General features: G+C 40.6%; 1 protein-coding gene across 1 annotated transcript; it reads left to right on the top strand.

Annotated features, from left to right (window-relative positions):
* Positions 1-21,778: 21,778 nt before the first annotated feature.
* On the top strand, positions 21,779-23,058 carry LOC110590515 (E3 ubiquitin-protein ligase CHIP). The gene has a single exon (XM_021701327.1). It carries the CDS (start codon positions 21,903-21,905, stop codon positions 22,812-22,814), a length of 912 nt encoding a protein of 303 aa, XP_021557002.1. The 5' UTR covers positions 21,779-21,902; the 3' UTR covers positions 22,815-23,058.
* Positions 23,059-23,482: the final 424 nt, after the last annotated feature.

Genomic DNA, 23,482 nt, shown 5'->3' on the forward strand with positions numbered 1-23,482 from the left:
AGAGCCAAGATGTCCATCGACAGATGAATGGATAAAGAAGATGTGGTATATATATACAATGGAATATTATGCAGCCATCAAAAGGAATGAGATCTTGCCATTTGCAACGACGTGGATGGAACTGGAGGGTATTATACTGAGCAAAATAAGTCAAACAGAGAAAGACATGTATCATGTGATCTCACTGATATGAGGAATTCTTAATTGCAGGAAACAAACTGAGGGCTGCTGGAGTTGGGGGGATGGGGTGGCTGGGTGAGAGACATTGGGGAGGGTATGTGCTATGGTGAGTGCTGTGAATTGTGTAAGACTGTTGAATCTCAGATCTGTACCTATGAAACAAATAATGCAATATATGTTAAGAAAAAAAAAAAAGAAGAAGAAGGTAGCAGGAGGAGAAGAATGAAGCGGGGGAAATCGGAGGGGTAGACAAACCACGAGAGATGATGGACTCTGAAAAACAAACTGAGGGTTCTAGAGGGGAGGGGGGTGGGAGGATGGGTTAGCCTGGTGGTGGGTATTGAGGAGGGCACATTCTGAATGGAGCACTGGGTGTTATGCACAAACAATGAATCATGGAACACTACATCTAAAACTAATGATGTAATGTATGGGGATTAACATAAGAATAAAAAAAGAAAAATAAAAAAAATAAATAAAAAAAAGGGAACGGAAAAATCTCACTCTTGTAACATGAGTTTTTAAGGATTTAGTATTGTTTAAAAATCCCTTCATTACCACTGAACATATTTGCATTTGAGAGATGAAATGTAAGTGCAAGACTCCTTGTTAAGCTATTTGTTATCTTCTGAGGATTACTTCTCTAATACCAGTTAGCTTCATGCTCTTAGCTTTAATATTCAACCTAATATAACACTGAACTCAGAAAGACATCCTGATGTTAAAGTCCTAAATTTTTACTTGAGACCAAGGTTTCCCAAATTGTCCAGTTATTAGAATTACCCAAAATACTTGTTAAATATAAAGTCCACCTTGTCCCCAGTCAGAATTATCAGATGGTAAGGTCTAGGAAACTATTCTTTCAGTGTCCTGATGCTTTTTATCATTAGGCAACTTTGAGAAATTGCTTGAAACCAGTGATACCTATACCGACTATACCTGGGGAATTTACTAAATGTGTTTCTGGATTCCATCCCCAAGTACCCAGATTTTAAAATATGTGAGTGGTCCATTAACCAGCCCTCGAAAAAGAGGCTGGGAGTGTCAAGGCTCTGGGTCAGCGGAATGGGGTCTGTGGTCATCAGAGATCGACGGCTTGTCAAACTTGGAAATTCTGGAGAGCAGGCAAGCGCTGAAATGACATAATAGGGAAGAGCCTCAAGCCAGGAATCACGGCAGATGGATCAATTGTCAATAGAATTACTCTCTGAGCAGAAGACAAGAGCCTGACTCTGCCATGAAGTCCATCTGAACAAAGATGGTGATTTGTATGCCTATTAGGAAAGTGGACTCTATGGGTCTGGATTTGCAGGGTAAGCAGCAGGGTAATTGCAACTGGTGAGGAATCAAAATAAGTCTAATTGCAAGGAGGTTGAATACTGGTTAGAGAAAGGGAGGAAGCTATAGTTGCTGGTGGTTTCTGATAACCTAGGCTTCCTTAGTCCCCAAGAATCTTCCTTTAGAACACTTCCCCAAAGCATGGTCTTCAGTTGCTTTTATAAGCATCACCGAGGGTAGGGGGAGGTTGTTTGTTATAAATGCAGGTTTCTGGGCCCTACCTTAGATTGATGGATTAAAAGTCTGTAGAAGTGAGACCAGGAAATAACATTTTAAATAAGCTCTTAATGATTCTTATACATGCTAAAGTTTAAAAATTACAACCTTATCAGAGGTCCTGAAGGCTGAAATATGTCCAGACAGGCATTTTACCGGTAAAAATGCAAACCCACTGGGAAGGATGATACATTAAATAGAATATCAGACATTAAATGAATTAGCTCTCTGGTGGAAAAAGGAGCTGAAATAAGAATTTAATTGGTGGAGAAGGAGGAGGAAGTAAATGAAAAGTAAAGGCAAAGAAACCTTCCTGGTTGGGTCTACCTGAGTCTGGTTTTGCATTTATGTGGGGGAGAAGTATTTAGGGGGGTAGGAAAATTGGAGGCTTTGTTTGCAGATGGGTTTCAGCAGCACCTTCAACACAGAAGCATACTGGTGTGGCTGGGACAGAGCAGTTGAGTGTTTCTATTGTAAAATGAGATGATTTTTATGGGAGCATACAAATGCTCTCTCTGAAAACTTAGGGATGTCCTCCAGTGTTTCTTAGAGTGCCTTAATGACTATTATAGTTTTATGATGGATTACTTCAAAGGCCCCTGGAACCTACTTCGCTTGCACACTTAAAGGGTACTCTGGTTTTAGTGACTAGTTCTTTTGAAATAAACATTCTAGAAAAGTGAGAGAATTTTAAAATTCAAGCCCCGTAGTTTGTGGATATATTCTAGAAGATAATCCAATGATCCTTTTTCTATTTCTACCCTCCTGAAACAACCATTGGATCTTAATTTGGCCTCTTCAATGTACCTAGCACTCTGGGCAATCACTGGTCCACTTCTTATTGTAAATTATTAAACTGACATCTTGTGTTGCAAGTAGTACTGTTGTAGGTTTGATATCTAGTGGGCATGAGTCTAGGGACTCATCACTTTTGGATAACCTGTTAAAATTGAGATTACTGATTTGTAAAGCAAATGATCAATTTCTTCTGATCTCACCAAGATGTAGATGTCTTTTTTTTTTTTTTAAAGATTTTATTTGACACAGAGAGAGAGACAGCGAGAGAGGGAACACAAGCAGGGGGAGTGGGAGAGTGAGAAGTAGGCTTCTCGCAGAGCCCTGATGTGGGGCTCGATCCCAGGACCCTGGGATCATGACCTGAGCCGAAGGCAGATGCTTAACGACTGAGCCACCCAGGTGCCCCCAAGATGTAGATGTCTTATGTCAGGACATCTACCTATCAGGTTAAGGCTATTGTATTAGTTATCTATTGCTGCATAACAAATAACTGCAAAAATTTGGTTCTTTATTTATTTTATTTTTTATTTTTATTTTTTAGAGAGGGATGGGGAGGGCCAAAGGAGAAGGAGAGAGAATCTTAAGCAGGCTCCACACCCAGTGCATAGCCCTTCATGGGGTGCCATCTCACGGCCTTGAGATCATGACCTGAGCCGAAATCAAGTCAGACGCTTAACCGACTGAGCCACCCAGGTGCCCCATTTTTTAAAATTCTTTAAACAGTGAACATTATCTTACAATTTCTGTGGATCAGAAATTCAGAAGCAGCTTAGCTGGATGAGTCTAACTTGAGGTTGCAATCAAGATGTAAGCCAGGGGGGTGCCTGGGTGGCTCAGTCGTTAAGCTTCTGCCTTCGGCTCAGGTCATGATCCCAGGGTCCTGGGATCGAGCCCTGCATAGGGCTCCCTGCTCAGTGGGAAGCCTGCTTCTCCCTCTCCCACTCCCCCTGCTTATGTTCCCTCTCTCTCTGTCTCTCTCTGTCAAATAAATAAATAAAATCTTAAAAAAAAAAAAAAGATGTAAGCCAGGGCTGCTGTCATATAAAGACTTGATGTGGGCTAGAGGATATACATCCAAATTGGTTTGTTCATGTGGCTGGCAAGTTGCTCTTGGCTAATCATGGTAGGCCTTAGTTTCTCCTCACATGGACCTCTCAACAGGCTGCTTGAGTGTCTTCATGACATGGCATCTGGCATCTCGCATGGCTAGTAATCTAAGAGAGAACAAAGCAGAAGTGGCAATGCCTTTAATTTCTGCATTATCTGTTACACAGGCAAGCCGTGAGTCAAGGTGGGAAAAGACTCCCTAGGGCATGGGTATGAGGAATACCAGGAGGCTGTGATTACTGGGGCAATCTTGGAAGCCTGCCTATCACACTACTGATATTACAGTATCACAAATGACATATTTATTATATTATACTTACATAGTTTATGCTTTTTAAAATTAGAATCCTCTGGGGCGCCTGGGTGGCTTAGTCAGTTGAGCATCTGCTTTCGGCTCAGGTTATAATCTTGGAATTCCGGGATTGAGCCCCGAGTCAGGTTCCCAGCTCAGCAGAGAGTCTTCTTCTCCCTCTGCCCCTTACCCGGCTTGTGCTCTCTCTCTCTTTCAAATAAATAATAAATACAATCTTAAAAGAATAAAATTAGAATCCTTTAATTTCTCAGGCTCCATATCCAAAAGAAAACCTTTGCTTTTAGTTTCTTTTATAGTAGGTTCACTATTTCTTTTTTTTTTCCCTTGGGAATTTTTTTTTCCTGGCTTTTGAGCTGTGGAGACCAGATGGACAGTTTTTGGCATAAGGAAAATCATAATTTCTCCTATTTAAAATCATTTTATGATGACATACTACATTTAGGCTTGGTCTAAAAGTCCCCTGGTTCTGTGTCTTTGAATCCTCCACTTCTCATTTTGGTTTTGGCTAGCAGTGAGACTCCATGGATTTAAAAAATCAAAAGAAATATTTTTCAGGCTTCATGTAGTGCAATTTTTAAGCCTATAAATACAGTTTATGTTTATGCATGTCTTCTCAAGTTGTTCAAATAAGAATATTTATGTAGTGCTATTTCTTCACTCTCAGGAATGTATTATAGAAATTATCATTGAAGAATTAATTGTTTTTCTGACAGTAATATCTTTGCTGTATCATTCTTAGAGGAAATTTTCTTGACAGCAGTATTTGTGTTCTATGTCTGGAAATATCTATAAAATATATTCAATTCTCTGAATATCTCAAAGGAAGAGTTTCTGTGATAAAAATTTTTGACACAAATATTTCACATTTCTGGCTGTGGCAGCAACTCCACAGTCCGAGGGGTAATAAGTGAATATATTTATATGTAAGAACAAAATACCACAAACATTGGATGGTGACTTCTAAAAGGAAAGATCTTTATCCTAATTTGTATTTTTTAGCTTTAGAAACACATTCCCCCCTGCAGGTGTGGTAAAAATATAACTCTCTCACTGACCATTTACAGGTAGCAAAGAATTATGATCCCTTAACTTAGTCCCTATGCTTGCTGACTCAGACTTTGTAAATGTTACTGGGAAAGGTAAGACAGAGAAGCCTTAGAAACTGTTGCTGTGAATCCAGGAAAATGTCCACTGAAGCCAGAAGGTAAATTGTTAGAGGCCCAAGGTCTTATGGACAACAGGATGCTTATGAAATACTGGGCAAAAAGTTTAATTAGGCAAAAGTCATTTAAAAAATTTGGGGGGCGCCTGGGTGGCTCAGTCATTAAGTGTCTGCCTTCGGCTCAGGTCATGATCCCAGGGTCCTGTGATGGAGCCCCATATCGGGCTCCCTGCTCTGCGGGAAGCCTGCTTCTCCCTCTCCCACTCCCCCTGCTTGCGTTCCCTCTCTCGCTCTCTCTCTCTCTGTCAAATAAATAAATAAATAAAATTTAAAAAAAAAGTTTGGATTGTAGTGACATTAATGTGATTCCTTGGACAACTTTGGTGGTAATTAGGATATAGCATAAAAAATTAAATGAAATATTTTCATGTGACTCAATATATCGAATGTAGAAATACATAGGATTTAGAAAAAAAGAGTTCAAGAGAAAATTTAATGTTCTTATTTAACAGCGGAGCGTGATGTACTTATAATTGAATTGATGATCTCAAGTCTGTGGACCGACTAAGCTGAGAAATTGATCACAGACTAGTGAAAAAAATGTTAGAAGTTTCCTAAAATAGCCTCTTAACTTTATAGCTACTCCATGGTATGTGGGTGAGTCTTAACTAAAATATTTTCCCAAACAGTTCTACCTGGACAGGAGTTGAAGCAACAGACTCACCCCTAAGCTCAAGTTTCTCTTGGGCCCTTCCCCAGCTGCAATTTGGATGCAGTCTGGAACCATAGAGGAGCAGTATCTTTGGAGTCAGACATGCTTGAATCTGGTGTCTGCCACTTGCTAGTTCTTGGGAAAGTGACTTAATCTGACTGAGTCTCAGTTGTCTCATCTATAAATGGAGGATAATAGTACCTACTCAAGGCCAGCTACACAATTCGTGGGAAACAGAGCTAAAAGAAAATACCAGGCTCTTGGTTCAAAAAGCAGGAAAAAATGCTATTAAAAGTATGGATATATAGGGGCACCTGGGTGGCTCAGTCGTTAAGCGTCTGCCTTCGGCTCAGGTCATGATCCCAGGGTCCTGGGATTGAGCCCCGCATCGCATCGGGCTCCCTGCTCCGCAGGAAGCCTGCTTCTCCCTCTCCCAACTCCCCCTGCTTATGTTCCTGCTCTTGCTGTGTCTCTCTCTGTCAAATAAATAAATAAAATCTTTAAAAAAAAGTATGGATATGTATATAAAGCTTTTTTCCTGTATAAATATTTTATAATTTATAAAACATAATGGTGTAATCATTGCAAGTACAGAAAAATTAAAATTTTAAATTATTAGCATGAATTTTACCATTCATGTTTATATTGTATAATGCCAATATATATTTACAACATATAATTATAAATGCAAATATAAGGGCATTTAACTTGTGTGTGGAATCTTTGGCATTTCATATCTCATACATGCATATGTATTTCATTCCTAGCAGAAGAGTAGGGGAAAATATGCACAAAAATAACTTTTTAAAACATTTCTTTATATGTGCATATTCTACCAACACTGTCTACCTTCAGCTTACTGAAAAGGAAGGTAGGACTGGAATGAACCCAGCAATGGGCTGCCTTATCTTTCCTTTTTTACTGTGTCATCATATTCAGCATTATGGGTACTGGGAAGTAGCATGACTAAAAAAGGATATGATAGGGTTCCTTGGTTGTTCGTGTTTCTTAGAATACCATTACCTTCTTTTTTTGTTTTTCTTTTTTACTGATAATCTGTTTTATTTGAAGGTTACCTTCTTGAGTTTGAGTCATTGTTGCTTGAATTTCTGGAATCTGAGGGATGTAGATTTTCTTGGGGATATCAAAATATCCTAGAAGACTCAGTTCTAACATGTATAAAATCAAGTGAGTCTTCTTCAGCTTTGAGGTATTAAAGAACATAAAGAGTATATCACTGGTTTATTATAAAAAGATATAACTCAGAAACAGCCAAATGGAAGAGCTGTATAGGGCAAGGTATGGGGAAAGGGGGCAGAGCTTCTACACCCACTCTGAGTGTGCCACTGTCCCCCTTTCGCCACCTGTTCACCAACCCAGAAGCTCCAATTACATTCTTTTTGTGCTCTAAGTAAGTTGGCATTCAGAAGGGTAAAGCATAGACCCTCTGATCTGTTAGTGACCCCACTTACTCAGCCATAGACATGTTGTATGGAACAGAGTATAGATTTCTGGTGGACCCATTATGCATTGGATTTCAGTAGACTCATGGTGAAATAAGCATGTTACAGAAGCCATGAAGGCTATATGTGAATGGAGGGACAAGTTACTGCAGACACATGCATGTCTTTACTCTGTTCATATGTATCCTCCATTGTCTGACGAACTTCACTTATAAAACACACCCTCAAAAATAAAATTGTTAAGAATTTCATGATGGCAACAGCAGAACTTCCAAACGAGTGCAGGGCCCTTCTGAGAACAGGGCTCTATGTGATTGCACTTGTCATGTGCCCATGAAGCTGGCCCTATACCTACTTAATAACACCGTAAATTCCCTAGCAGAGTATAGGATAGGTGCCCAATAAATGTCCTTCCATTTTCTTATAGAAAACATTAAATTCCTTTAGACTAGACATCCATATGGGCAGGACTCAGAATCTTGATGTCTGAAGGGCAATGAAAGCTACCCACGTTTGACCTATGAGTTTTTCTAAGAGAGTTATAGCGTGCCTTTGCAGGTTCTTGAGAAGCCAACTGAAATGCTTCTGCACTTGTGTCCTGATTCTGCTACCACAATTGGGTTAGTACGAGACAAAGGGATGGCTATTTGCTGTGATTTTCAGAGCCTTATAAATTCTCTTCTCCCCCTCCAATCTCTCTCCACTGTTCATTTGACGTAGTGTTTCTGAGTTCACCATTAGAAATTCATTCTTCTGGGTTAAAGTGGCATCCTATTTTAAAACGCTGTAGGTAAAACTACTGTGTAACTGAGCATAAGTGGTTTTGTTCAAATCACTTAAAGAACTTAGAAATATTTCTATTTCCTATGGGAAGCATTTTGTCTCTCAGACTCACTTATTAGTGGGCAGAGGTCCCTCGGGGCCTCAGCTGGAAGCTATAGTTATAAATCCAACCATCCTGTTTGGGAAAAACATCTGAAAATACTAATAAACTTGGGAAGGTAACAGATTAATCAAATAATCTCAAATTTACTATATTGTGTTTTTCTGTGGGCCAGCCCCTACCTAGGGGCTTTACAATTGTGCTATCATTTATTTCTTGCTATAACCATTTGAGTTCGATTCTTTTTCTTACTTCTGTTTCACAGGTAAAAACCTGGCATATGGAAGGTGATATTGATCATAAGTGGCTTGATTAAAAGTGGTTTATTAGAGTGTTATTCAGTTCTTGCCATGATAATTTAGTACCAAACCATCCCCCCAAGCCAGTGTTTTATAAAAACAGACATTTCTATATTTATATATTTTTGATCATGGGCTGTGGGTTGGATATGGTTCTGCTGGATTTGGCTGGGATTGGTTGCATTTACATCTGCTATCTAAATTTTCTCATTCTTCTTGGACCAGCAGCTACCTGGAGGCATTATTTCTTCTCACGGCAAATCACAAGAGCACAAAAGCACAAGCCAAACTCTGCTAGCACATTTAAGGTCTCTGCTCATGTCACATCCACTAACATTCATTGGCCAAAGTGAAGCTAAAATCAAAGGGGCAAGAAAGTATATTTTACCCACGCTGGGAGTACAAAGGGATGTGGCAAAGGGTGTGGGTGTATAATCCTATTACAGGGGAACACTTAGGGTTAATAATCCACCAGCTTCTGGTTGGGAGTAGGACATCGAGAGAATATGAATCACAGTGTGGGGAGAGGGAGGGAGATAGAGAAAGTGAATTAGGATGCATGGTGCACAGAGTGACAGGTCTGGCACAGAGCAGCAAGAGGGGTTCAGACCAGGTGGTGGGCATGCTAGAGAGGAAAGTAGCACCCTCTCCTCTCCTTTTTCTGAGTCCAAGCCAGATTGTCTACTTTGCAAATTTATTTGTGGTTGTCCCAGCAAATAAGGGGACCATTCAGAGAGAAAAATGGCCGCATAAGAACTCAGGGTCCATTTTGAACCATTGTATTATCACAACCCAGAGGAGTAGTAGGTTAGGGTTTGTGGTCATTGCTTATTCCAGCAGATTTTGTGATGTTCATTAAAATTCTGAATCTCCTCCCTTGTAGCACAAATAATATTTTAAGTAACTTCCCTAAAAAATCCCACTGTTCATAGCAATGAGGATGTTTCTTAATTTAAGGGCTATATTTTGGATCAAAGTCCAACCTTTGGTTCCTTTGGGGTTTTGACAAGACTGTTTCTGGGAAAGAACTATCATGTTATTGTCCTAGTTGCCATGGACAATATGAAGTTATAATAAATTAATAGCATTTTCAAACATCTTCCAAGTTTATAGCTTGGGGAGATGGTCTAACCTTTTCAGAGGAGGGGATGAGATTTGTAAGAGGGGTCAGAGCCAGATGATAAAAGGCTTGGGAAGCCATGGTGAAAAGTTTGGACTTTATGTAGAATTACTAAGGGAAGAAAAAAATAGAAGACTGATTTTTTGTTTTTTTTTAGAAAGTTGGTTCTGATAGCGGGAGGGGGAATGACTGAGAGGAGACAATGGATGGGAGGAAGGGACACTGATTTGGAACTTACTGTGATGTTTTAGGCAAGAGATGGTAAGAGCAATCGCATTCTCATTCTTGGCAACACCCGTTTCGGATATCCTTTTGAGACCATCTGTTCTGCACATTCTCTAGTACTTTCAATTCTAAAACAACAAAATTCTAGAGGGCTTTAGTTGGAAGTACCGTCTGATTTACAGATTGATGCTATTTTTAAAAATGCTTCCTAAAATGCTTGACAAAAAGTAGGTGCTCACTGTTTGCTGAATTAAAGAAAAATAATTGAGTTCTCTAAGCAAACTGTTTGCTTTCTCTCTCTCTTTGGTTGTTGTTTATAGAAAAAGAAAATAGATCTTGTATTATACCCAAGAAGAAAGAAGCCTCAAGTCTATATGGGGTATTAGCTTTTTGTCTGTAAAGGCCATATATTACCCCTATGCCAGGGAAGGGGCAATAGTGTGCTGTGCCAAAGGCAGAGTTGCTGTTAGTTGGTCCAGCACACATGGAACCCTACATGGAGCCCTTTAATTCAGCCTAAAGCAATATATTCCACACCATACACAGGGCAGAGTGTGGCAGAGTGAGAATGTACCTTCTCTATTTAATACAACTTGTTCAAGGGTCTGGGGTCAATGCTGGAATGTAGCAGAAAGGTCTCCTCCTGGATCCTTTCCCTCATTTTTAAAAGGCAGTCCTCCTCGTACCTGATAGTGCTATCCCAGCTCAGTGATCCAGCTTTGCCCTGAGACTCTTATGGGTCCAGTGTACAGATGCTGTGGCTACACTGGATTAAGGTCTGCTGAAGGGTGCTCACTATCTCTTTATATATAAAGGTTGTGGAGTTCCCTTGTAGACATGGTCTCCCATTTCAAAGGGTCTCCTGTTGTATCAATACATTTCCTCCTTACTTTTTATCCTTTAATGTGTGTGTCTGTGTCTGTTTCAACTATCCCTGGATTTGACTGATTAATCTTATATTGGATATTGTGGGGAAGTAGTAGACTCTGTGCCCCAATTTGGGACTTTGGTGGGTCTTGGGGAAGTTGTAGTTGTGTTCTTGCTTCATCACCTTGCATCAGATTGGTTTTGGTGTCCTTTTCTGAACAGATTAAGAACCCAGTCTTATAGAGTAGCTCCACAAAGGTTAGAGGAGTATTGTAAGGCATCGCCTTGACAGCTCTGTCCACCTGTTTGGCTGTGCTGTAGAAACTGAAAAAGGGATTCTAACTGATGAACCTTCGAATGTCAGGTCATCATTCAATAACTACTGTTTTGTCTAATCCTGTGGCAAGACCCGATCTCTCTGTATAGCTTTTGGCCCTGCTCCTAGGTGCCATTTTCCCCCCTCACAGTTGTTGACCTATCCCAATAGATGTCTCATAAGCCACTTGGGTGAGACTGCACTCTTCTGGCCCTTTGTCACTTTCCCTAAAGCAGAGGTCATTGGATATGACATATCAGGGAATGAAAAGTGAAGCCAGTGGCTTCACTCTTCATGGCAGCTTTGTGTGTGCTGGGAAAATATTTCAATGTATTAACCTATGCACCCCAGGGATCATCATAAAATTCTTTCACTTATTACCTAAAGATCTTTCTCCTCCCCTGATGCAATCAGATAGACATGGGTCACCCAGAAACATAGGATGTAAACACTCTGCTATTAGGCTAAAAAAAGTTGATGGTTTAAGGAGAAGTGATTTGAAAGCATACTTGTGGAGTTTTTTTTCTTCCCAGTTAAATGTTGTTATAGGTAGGGAAGAGTAGGAGAGGGACAGGAACCATGCAGATGAGTGTATAAGAGGTGATGTTTCTGAGACAAGACCAAATGCTTCCACAGTTCATTCCTTAGTCAAAAGACTTAATGATGTTTCCAGTCGTTATTTATGATCATTTCTGCTATTACTGGTGCCAAACCAAATGCCTTTGAAGAAAGCTGTAGTTTTTCAACTGGTAGGGCCAATCTTTTCAATGTGCCTTCCTCCATTCACCTCTGAGGTAAGGGTGACCATTTTGGGTTTGTACACTTCATGGCTGCTGAGGATAAAACTCAGGGGGGTGATGGTATCAGGCTGTCAGTTGTACTGCTTTATGCTTGGGGACTCATCAACTTGATCATTCCAGATTGTCCCCCCTTTCTTTCTGGATGTGGCATAAATAGACAGAGGTTGGGGCTGGTACAAAAGATCATTTGTATCTAGGTTGCTACATCCATTTGATAACAAATTCTGTCATATTTTTCTTCTTTACTGGTTTAAGGTTGTATACTTCTGACTTAATTTATCATTGTTCTTTTACTACAATAATAACATGCATGAGTCTAGGGATGATTATTATCGTAACTCTATAACTCAGCTCTCCCAAGCTGTTGCTAGTGCAGCCAGTTTAAAGAATGTGTTATATTAATCCTTACCCATGATGATCCTCTTTTTTAGACAATATGTAAATAAAAGAAACTGTCCTTGTACAGAAAGAGGAGGCTACAGACATTCTTGAGATATAATAGTGACAGGAATGACAAACTCAGAGGAAATAAGCCTATAGTTAAAATAAGATCAAATGCCTTGCTTATCAGTCATTGGATTCTTTCACCTGTGTGGATATCAGGCTTTTTTTTTTTTTTTTTTTTTTTTTTTTTTATCAGGCTTTTCAATACCAACTGAGTACTTGGCTAATTGTTCTAAGGATTATCAGTTAGATCATTCCTATTGAATGAATCCCCTATGGCTTCAATAGACTGTATCTTAAACATGTCTAAAGGGTTAAAACTTGTATTAGAGGTAATAACTCCCCAAAGAGTCTTTTGAGGGATACTAATCCTATTCATAGGAGTTGAATCCAGATGATCTCAAAAATTATTCCAAACTTTGTATATAACATAGCAGAATAAACATTTAAGTTGTTTAACCCAAATTGTTGCAGATGAAATAATAACTTTGCATTTTCTTTTGGCCAACCAGTGGGGAATCTATACCATTACTACCACTTTATTTTGTACCTGGATTAACCAGGGTTGGGAGTGATGAAACAATCTATAAGCAAAATTAAAAAGAAACCTGACCATCTAAAGTAGACTTTGAGGAGTTGTTGAAACTTGTTTTCTTGGTCCATTCTGGGAAACCATAAGGCATGGTTTTAGAGTGCTTTTTTATAGTACTTTAGTTATTCTTGTTTTCTTTATAGTTATGTTTATTACCCAGAATCCTGAATTCTTCTATGTACCAATCTCCTAGCAGATGATCCAAAACCTAATGGAGGTAAAATCATGCTGAGAAATACACTGAAAGTCTGGTCTCTGCAAATTAAACATCTTCCAAGAGAATCAACCACAGTGGAGAAGGTCTGGACAGTTTTGATAATCTTTCCTGCAGCTTTGGCTGAGAGAGGATCAAAAGGGGATTGAGAGTTAAAAAAAAAAGTCTCCATATGATAATCCTATGCCATGGTTATGGTTAGAACTGGTTTTAGATCTGTGTAATTAATTATTGGCGATTATGGCTAATGGGTAATGGCTTCACTTCAGTCAACATTCTATGACTGACCTTTTTAATCAACACAAAATATGCTTTTAAGGCTGATGTCAACTTATCTCTGTAATCAATAAACATTTCCTAAGAATGCTGTAGCAGTTTGATCTCCCTGAATGGCATAGCTCTTCATTACTTAAATAAATGTCAGATTTGTCACTGTACTTGTGGTTTTAGATTTTAAATAGTGGGTCTCAGTCTTTGAAGGGGATATGAGACAAATACTGCTCATAGGATCATTGGAAAATGATGGGTTAAGGAAATCACATATGAAGTACTCATGGCAATAACTTCAGACCTTAAAATACAGAGGTTGTTTTTCCTTTCTTTAGGATCATTTCCCACTCAAGATCTCTGAGGCCAAGGAAATGTCTAGATAGGATGTAGACCTTGCCAGGATGAGAAAATATTGTTGACACAAATCAAAAGAATGTATCTAAGGCCAGTGGATGAAAGATGGCGATTTCTATGGCAGGAAAGAATTATGGAACATTCATGTTAGGTGCTTTAGGTTAGGTTCCCACAGTCTGGTGCAGGGAGAGGAGAATTTTCTACTTGTCCCGTCCTGTCCTAAAGTTAGCCCCTCCCCCCAAAATTCTCTTGGAATTAAACATATTTAATATAGGCAAGGGTGCTAGATTCTTGTCTCTGAGCTCTCTGAGAGGCAGAACATATAGGTATAACCAATTGGGAGGAGAAGAGTAGAAAATTGGCAGAGTGCATAGCCTGTCAGAGAAGGCAAAGATAGCCCCTGCGGAGTAATAACTGGTTTTCTTGAGGTCTAGAGCAGGCTAAAGAAAGTATGTGGGACTGTAGGCTGACTTGCTACCTCAAAGGCTGTCCATCAGGAGGAAGAGCTCCCATTCATAGGGTGTAGACAACTAACTGGGAGCTGAGGTGGCAAACTGCAGCCTTTCTCTTGACACTTAAAAGTTATGGAAAGATTGCCCAGCTGGATGTTCAATGACCATCAAACCTGCTATAAAATAGAGCCAGCAGCTAGGTGCCGCCAGCACCAGAAGCCAGATCAGTGGGGATGCCAGCATCTGGGGCTAGGAGAAAAGTGATGTGAAGCAGGTGTGCAACCTGTCTCTTATAAACAGACTCTCCCTGTCTTTACTGACTTGCTGCCAGGATGAACCATGGGCAGTTTCTCTGGGAATTTAGAGTGAAAAGATATAGGGGAAGAAAGCTCAAAGAGAAACCTTTGAGGAGTGAATAGTGACTGAGATTTCACTGAAAGAGAAGGAACCAAGTTTTAATTTAAAAGTATTGTATTTGACTGTGGTTACCAGAATGGAATAGACTAAATGACCTATTTTGGGCAGCCTGGGAGTTCAGAGACAAGAAAAGGATGTACAGTTTGTAAAATAAGAGTCTCATTATTGGTGTTACCATCTTGTTGATCAGTCTTCATTTCATACCTGCTACAACCAGTGACCTGGGGCTTACTGTCCCACATCACCTGGCAGAGCCCTTTTTCAGTCTGTACTTACTCCTCTGCTGGAAGTCCCACCAGTCTTGATTGAAGGGGCATGTAGTGGCAGGGTACAGACTCAGAATGTCAGTGGGATTAAGCTTGATGATGTTCAGGGTGAGCTGAGACAGATAGAATGAAAGGGGCGCCTGGGTAGCTCAATTGGTTAAGTGTCTGACTCTTGGTTTTGGCTCAGGTCATGATCTCATGGGTCATGAGATCGGCCCTGCATTGGGCTCTGCGCTCAGCAGGGAGTCTGCTTGAAGATTCTCTCCCTCTTCCCTTCCCCCCACTTGCATGTTCTCTCTCAAATAAATAAATGAAATCCTGAAAAAAAAAAAAAAAGAGGGCGCCTGGGTGGCTCAGTTGGTTGGGCGACTGCTTTCAGCTCAGGTCATGATCCTGGAGTGCCTGGATCGAGTCCCGCATCGGGCTCCCTGCTTGGCGGGGAGTCTGCTTCGTCCTCTGACCCTATCCCCTCTCATATGTTCTCTCTCTCTCAAATAAATAAATAAAATCTTAAAAAAAAAAAAAAGAATACAAAGGAGCTGGCCATGTGGAGAGTCATGTAAAATATGGAAGGAATCCCAAACAGGAGTTGTCCTTGAATCTCCTCCTTTTCTCATGTTCCTTAATCCATCTCAAAAAATGTATTTGGAATCTATCCATGCCTCTAGCATATGCAAAGGTCCTGATGTGGATAAAAGCTTGATGAGCTACAGGAGGAGTGACTGGAGGTTTTAGAGCAAGGTGGAGAGTGGTGAAGACATAGGTGGGGGTTGGATCTTATTAGACACTGTAGAAAGCTTAAGGAGTTTAGCTTTTTATTCTAAGTGAAACAGGAAGCTATGGAAAGGTTTTAAGAAAGGAAATGGCTGGTTCAAAATATGCTTTGGCTTACTTTTGCTTCTGTATGTCTGGTGGATTGGAGTAAGGCAATGGTGGGAGGAAGAGAGTAGGCAGGAGGCAGTTGCAGTAGTCTAGCTAAGAGGTAATGGTCACCTGGCATGCTGCTGGTACAGAGGAACAACAGTGGTGTGGGTAGGTCCAAGATATATTTTGGATATATCTTTTGGGTTGAAGGGCATGAGAGAAAGGGGGAAATTCAAGGATTCTGGCTTTAGTAACTGGATAGGGTGCCATCCTATCCAACTAACAGATGAGATTGGTGAAGAATTCCATTTTGGACATTTTTAAAAATATTTTATTTATTTGACAGAGAGAGACGCAGTGAGAGAGGGAACACAAGCAGGGGGAGTGGGAGAGGGAGAAGCAGGCTTCCCGCTGAGCAGGGAGCCCGATGTGGGGCTCGATCCCAGGACCCTGGGATCATGACCTGAGCTGAAGGCAGACGCTTAACGACTGAGCCACCCAGGTGCCCCCCATTTTGGACATGTTAAGTCTGAGATGTTCGTAAGACTTTCAAGTAATGATTTCAGATGGGCTGTTTTTCTCTGAGTCTTGGGCTCACAAAGATCTGAGGTAGAGATGTAAGTTTGGGAATCACTAGCACACAAATTGTCTGTAAATCTTTGAAAATTGATGAAGTCACTTAGAGAATGAAGATGGAGAAGAGTGCCTAGGAATAACCACTGGGACACTTCAAAATTTAGAGGTAGAGGAGGAAGAGCCTGGAAGTAGATGGAGAGAAATGATCAGTGAGAAAACCTGGAGAGTGAAGCCATGGAAACCAAGAGAAGAGAGGGGTTATTGTTGAATACTGGAGGATTGAATAAGATGAGAACAGAGAAAAGTCCACTGAATTTTGCAGCTCTGGTTTTGGTACTTCAATATAAGTGGTTGGTTAATTTTTTGCTCTTTTAGTTTTTAAACTATTTATTGATAAGGTAGCCAAATGAGAGATAGTCTATTATGGTATCATTACCTAATCAAACAGAAAATTTTAGACACTTTTATTGTACATGAGAAATTTTTATAAATGACTGGCTTTATATTGTTTAATGACTAATTCTTAGGAATTAGTTACTAAGTAATTATAGGGTATTCCAAAGAAGCTCCTGAATTCAGCAATTTTTAAATGGTGGAAATTTGTAGCCCTCGTGGCAAGAGGAGTAATTTAAAAATATTGGGTGATTTAGCATACACCTCACATTATACCAGGTGGCAATCCTGGATTTTACCTAAGTGTAAAGTCATCCCTCTTTATGGACTCAATCTGATAATAATGATAGAAGCACATGAATGAAGGCTGAACTAACACAAGTATCCATTAATAAAATAGCATTTATGTTGTACTAGTGCATTTTTGTTTTGTTGAATTAAAATGAAAAGAAAGGCCTAAATTACATTTTGAAACTCATTTGGTGATGAAAGAGAATTGGGTTAGAGGCAGTTACCTGTCACTTCCTTTTGGAGGTATGGCTGGAAGATCTTTTTTTTTTTTTTTTTAAAGATTTTATTTTTATTTATTTGACAGAGAGAGAGATACAGCAAGAGAGGGAACGCAGGTGGGCGAGTGGGAGAGGGAGAAGCAGGCTCCCCGCTGAGCAGGGACCCAATGTGGGGCTCGATCCCAGGACCCTGGGATCATGACCTGAGCCGAAGGCAGACACTTAACGACTGAGCCACCCAGGCGCCCATGGCTGGAAGATCTCTTAAAGCCACACAGTAGAAACTGTCTGGCAGTTCTGCCTCATAAGAAGGGGGCAATGAAGGTGACAGGTGGGGACCTTCTCTGGATGACCTGGGGCCTGAAATGGGTCTTATTAATGCCATATTAATGGGTCCTTGTAACAAACACCAGCTCAGATGGAAGGGAGGCCAGTGCCCATAGAATCAATACTTTCCTCTACATAATGGACTCTTGAATTCTGAGCCCTTCGGTTCTGAATTCTTTGATTGCTCTTCTATGAAAGAGTAATGGTAGAAATGTATTCTCTTTTGTGTGTAGTTTTTTCAGACTACAAATAAACTTTCCTTTCCCTTTTTTTTTTACTGTCAAGTAAGTTTAAATATTAGCATCGAGAGCTCTTTAGTTCACTTTAGATGTTAGCTCTACTTGTGAATTTATAATTGCCTACACTTAAATACTGTGCACAACACAAACCCACCTCAAGTTGCTGACAACTGATTATTTCAGACACGTGGATTCAGTTTTGGTTTTCCTTCTGAGCATTGACCAAGACTCTGCTTCCTGGAACATATAAGCTCTGTTTGTAGCATCTCTTTTAATTCAAAATGAAGTCTTAAAGTGTTTAAAATGTATACAGACACACATATATACTTACATATTTTAATTATCATTGTTTATGTATTTCTATAGCTAGATTGGGGTAAATTATTCCAACTGCACTCAATTAAGTCTTTCATTTAGCTTGCTTTGTGAATAGAGGAACGTTTTATTTTTTAAATTTTTGTTTGAGTATAGGTGATACACAATGTTACATTAGTTTCAGGTGTACAACTTGGTGATTTGACAAGTTTATACATTATGCAATGTTCACCACACCTGTAGCCACCATTTGTTCTGTTAAATCCCTATTACAGTATCATTGATTGTATTCTTTATGCTCTGCCTTTTATTCCCATGACTTACTCATTCCAAAAGTAGAGGCCTGTATCTCCCTCTCCCCTTCATCCATTTTGCCCAGCCCCTCACCCCTTTTCCCTCTGGCAACCATCAGTTCTCTGTATTTATAGTTCTGATTATGCTTTTTGTTTATTTACTTTTTTAGATTCCATTTATGAGTGGAATCATATGGTATTTGCTTTCTCGGGCCAATAGACTCATGAAAAGATGTTCAGCATCACTAATGATCAGGGAAATGCAAATCAAAACCACAATGAGATATCACCTCACACATGTTAGAATGGTTAAAATAAAAAATAAGAGAAACACTTAACATTATACCCTCCAGATCCATTCATGTTGCAAATGGCAAGATTTCATTCATCTTTTTTACAGTTGAGTAATATTCCATTGTGTATGTGTATATATATATACATCTTCTTTATCCATTCATCTATTGATGGACTCTTGGGTTGTTTCCATATCTTGGCTATTGTAAATAATGCTACAATAAACATAGGGGTGCATATATCTTTTTGAATTTAGAGAAAGACACATACCATATGATTTCCCTCCTATGTGGAATTTAAGAAACAAAACAAATGAACAAAGGGAAAAAAAAGTTTTTAAATATAGAAAACAAACTGGTAGTTACCAGAGGGGAGGTGGGGTAGGAAATGGGTGAATCACTTGTGATGAGCACTGAGTAATGTGTAGAATTGTTGAATCACTATATTGTATGTCTGAACATAGCACAGTGTGTTAATTATACTGGAATTAAAAAAATAATTAAAAAAAGACAAGAAACAGCAAGTGTTGGTGAAGATGAGGAGAAAAAGGAACTCTCATGCAATGCTGGTGGGAATGTAAATTGGTACAGCCACTGTGGAATGCTTTTATAAGGGGTAGAAAGAGGAGTGATATATGAGTTGGTATCTGATCTCATAGATAGCTCTTTGTATGTTTCAGAAAGGAAGAAAAAGAGTTTACAAATGGTGTTTTTATGTTAATCTGGAAACCGTCTTGACTTTGTGAGGTAAGAAATTTATACAAATAGAAAATGTGTTGGTAATTCAATTTCCTGATTTGAAGTATTTTATTGCAGAACTGAGCAGGAGGGCAGAGCTGGCCACTGTTTAGGTGCATGGCTGGCTTAGGCAATGGATAGAGTGTGGACATGCTTAGAGTACCAGCAAAGAACCATCTGCTTCCAATATCGAAAAGAGAATTATGAACCTGAACTTTGCAAGTACAACATTTAAACAGAGGCTATTTTAATTTTAGTGTGTATGTAATTTTTGTAAAGGAAGTATTTAATCTCTTCAGTGTTTAGGCTTCTAAAGAACCTAATCTGGCCCTTGATTGGCAGATGGTAGTCCTCCATGGTGACATTTGGAGGGATGGCCAGGGTATCTTACCTAAAAATATCTAATAAAGACTTTCAGATTCAGACATTGCCTTCCAAAGTTCTCTGTGACCTGTAAGTGTAAAGAAGTGGAGAATTTATTTGCCAGCATTTGTGTGTGTGTGTGTGTGTGTGTGTGTGTGTGTGTAGTAAGGGGGGCAGGATGGAGTGGGGAGCTTCCGATTCTCATGAGAATAATAAACAGGGCAAGGGATGAATTACATTTCCCAGGTGGCTGTGACAGGATTACATTCTTAATACCCTAGATTTAGTATTTAATACATATGGAGCATCTCCTTGGTACTTGGAGTATAAGTATGGTTTAGGTAGATATCATTTAGAGAGTTAAGATGACTTAAATATACCTTTATGTATGTAATCACCAAAGAAATGTGCAGTTATTGTAGAAACCTTGTAAATCTATAAAGGCATAGGAAGAAAACAAAAATTACTCATTATTCCACCACCCAGAGATAGCTGCTATTAATTAATTTGTGTGTGTGTCTGTGTAATTAGAATCATTTTTGTAGCTCTCTGTGTATCTAGAAGATGCTGTGATGTGCTGTTTGGATTCCCCTTTTTATGACATAGATTTTTATAATAAAAGACTAAAAAATTTTTTTGTGTTTTTACATTTGTACTATAATTATATTTTAAGCCAAGCTTTAAAATTTTTGTATTACCATAGTGCCTGATATGGTGCTAAGCATGATTAGGACTTCAATAATTTGTGATGTATTTATGGATGAATTTTTTCCAGTATAATCCTATTTTAGTATGTATGTATTTGCTTAAAAAGATTTTTTTATTTATCTGAGAGAGAGAGAGAGAGAGTGCAAGCCAGGGTGGGGGGCAGAGGGAGAGGGAGAAGCGGGGGCTCCCCACTGAGTAGGGAGCCCGATGCAGGGCTCGATCCCAGAACCCTGGTATCATGACCTGAGCAGATGCTCAACCTGAGCCACCCAGGTGCCCCTATTTTAGTTTTTAATGCCCAAAAAAGTATTCATCATTATATAAACTTGCTTTATAGCAAATTTTGTTGAGTAGCTCATTTGCTATCCAAATATCTATCTCTGGCTCTATCTGGGCTGTTTCTGGTTAGAACACTTAGAACTGAATGTTTGGTGTGACTAAATAATGACTTTTGTCATTTCGTGATTTGATTTTTTGGTAACTGGTCTAGTTCCAGGTATATAACTTAAGAACCATTAATTTGTACACTGAGATTTGTTTTGCTCCTTCATGATTTTGACCACTTGCAAATATAAATGACTCACTCATTGTGTTCCTTATTAAGCGCCTTCTTATCTTATCCATGCCATTATAGATGGAAAGATACCAACTAGTTCCATAGTTGCAGTTCACTTGAACTTTGGGTTAGAAGGGAAAACACGGCCATTTTAGGCCACTATAACCTAAAATTAAAATGAACAAAGTTCTGAGGAAGAAGAACAAAAGAACAATAATATGAACATTTATGGTCCTTATGAAATTGAAAAGGAAAGTCTGTCTCAAAAAACAATCCAATTAAACTGTGAGACATGAGATAAGCTCTTTAGAGGCTGACAGTCACTGCAATTCTCAGACAATTCAATTTTAGTTAGGAATAAATGGTGAACCTGTTGGTTTTGTCACATAAAATATGAATATTCTTCTATCCTCTTCCAGGATGGATTTCAAACCATAGTAAAACTTCTCAAGACATGAAATATAAAATTGTAGGGGCGCCTGGGTGGCTCAGTCGTTAAGCGTCTGCCTTCGGCTCAGGTCATGATCACAGGGTCCTGGGATCGAGCCCCACACCGGGCTCCCTGCTCCGCGGGAAGCCTGCTTCTCCCTCTCCCACTCCCCCTGCTTGTGTTCCCTCTCTCGCTGTGTCTCTCTCTGTCAAATAAATAAATAAAATCTTAAAAAAAAAAAGAAATATAAAATTGTATTTTTAAATTCATGCTCTCTTGAGTGTGCATCTATCTGTATTCCTACAATTTAGCTAATCTATATTAGAATGTAATAACTTGAGCCCGCCCCGCGCGGCCGGAAGTTCCGGTGGCGGATTGCTGGACCGGGCCCAAGCGGATCGGGGGTTCGGGCTGCGGGCTCGGGCTGCAGGCGCAGGGCGGGCCAGACGCGGAGCCTGGGAGCAAAGCCCAGGCTGTGCCGCGCGGCGCCATGAAGGGCAAGGAGGAGAAGGAGGGCGGCGCGCGGCTGGGCGCCGGCGGCGGAAGCCCCGAAAAGAGCCCGAGCGCGCAGGAGCTCAAGGAGCAGGGCAACCGGCTCTTCGTGGGGCGCAAGTACCCGGAGGCGGCGGCCTGCTACGGCCGCGCCATCACCCGGAATCCCCTGGTGGCAGTGTACTACACCAACCGGGCATTGTGCTACCTGAAGATGCAGCAGCATGAGCAGGCTCTGGCAGACTGCCGGCGGGCTTTGGAACTGGACGGGCAGTCTGTGAAGGCACACTTCTTCCTGGGGCAGTGCCAGCTAGAGATGGAGAGCTATGATGAGGCCATTGCTAATCTGCAGCGAGCCTACAACCTGGCCAAGGAGCAACGGCTCAACTTTGGGGATGACATCCCTAGTGCTCTGCGCATCGCTAAGAAGAAGCGATGGAACAGCATCGAGGAGCGGCGCATCCACCAGGAGAACGAGCTGCACTCCTACCTCACTCGGCTTATTGTGGCCGAGCGGGAGAGGGAACTAGAAGAATGTCAGCGGAATCACGACGGCGATGAGGACGATGGCCACATCCGGGCCCAGCAGGCCTGCATCGAGGCCAAGCACGACAAGTATTTAGCAGACATGGATGAGCTTTTCTCCCAGGTGGATGAGAAGAGAAAGAAGCGAGGCATCCCGGACTATCTGTGTGGCAAGATCAGCTTTGAGCTCATGCGGGAACCATGCATCACGCCCAGCGGCATCACCTATGACCGAAAGGACATTGAGGAGCATCTGCAGCGCGTGGGCCACTTTGACCCTGTCACCCGGAGCCCCCTGACCCAGGAACAGCTCATCCCCAACCTGGCCATGAAAGAGGTCATTGATGCTTTCATCTCCGAGAACGGCTGGGTGGAGGACTACTGAGGCTGGGCAAGGGCCAGGGCTGCCCGCCTTGCCTAGTGCCCTGGCCCAGGACGGCCTTGGGGCAGTAGCTCCAGTTCCTGTACATAGTTGGTGTCCCTAGATCCCTGCCCTGGTGTCCCCAACCCCCTCCTCATCAGTTTTGCTGCTGGACCGTGAGCCCCACCTCCACCCCCATCTGGGCCAGAAACAGCAGGTGAGGGTGGGCTGCTGCCACCACTGTCCTGTAATAAAATCTGTGAGCACTCAAAAAAAAAAAAAAAAAAGAATGTAATAACTTGAGTCAACAAGCCTGATGAATGCCTTATAAGTGCAATCACACAGTGATAAAGGGACGTGACATCTGACTATTTTGTGAAGTAGATTTCTACTTTTTCCTTTTATAGTCTAGATAAAAGTAAACTAATGAGAATGTATTTTTAACAGACATCTTCCTCTCAATGATTTCTTTCCCATTACCAATTATAATTTTTATTTAATTCCTATGTATTTTCTTCCTTTAATTGACTAGTTCTTTTCACTGTTCTTTTTTTTTTTTTAAAGATTTTATTTATTTATTTGAGACAGAGAGAATGAGAGACAGAGAGCATGAGAGGGAGGAGGGTCAGAGGGAGAAGCAGACTCCCTGCCGAGCAGGGAGCCCGATGCGGGACTTGATCCCGGGACTCCAG

This window comes from Neomonachus schauinslandi, chromosome 9 (assembly GCF_002201575.2).
Source record: "Neomonachus schauinslandi chromosome 9, ASM220157v2, whole genome shotgun sequence".
Classification (NCBI taxonomy): Eukaryota; Metazoa; Chordata; class Mammalia; order Carnivora; family Phocidae; genus Neomonachus; species Neomonachus schauinslandi.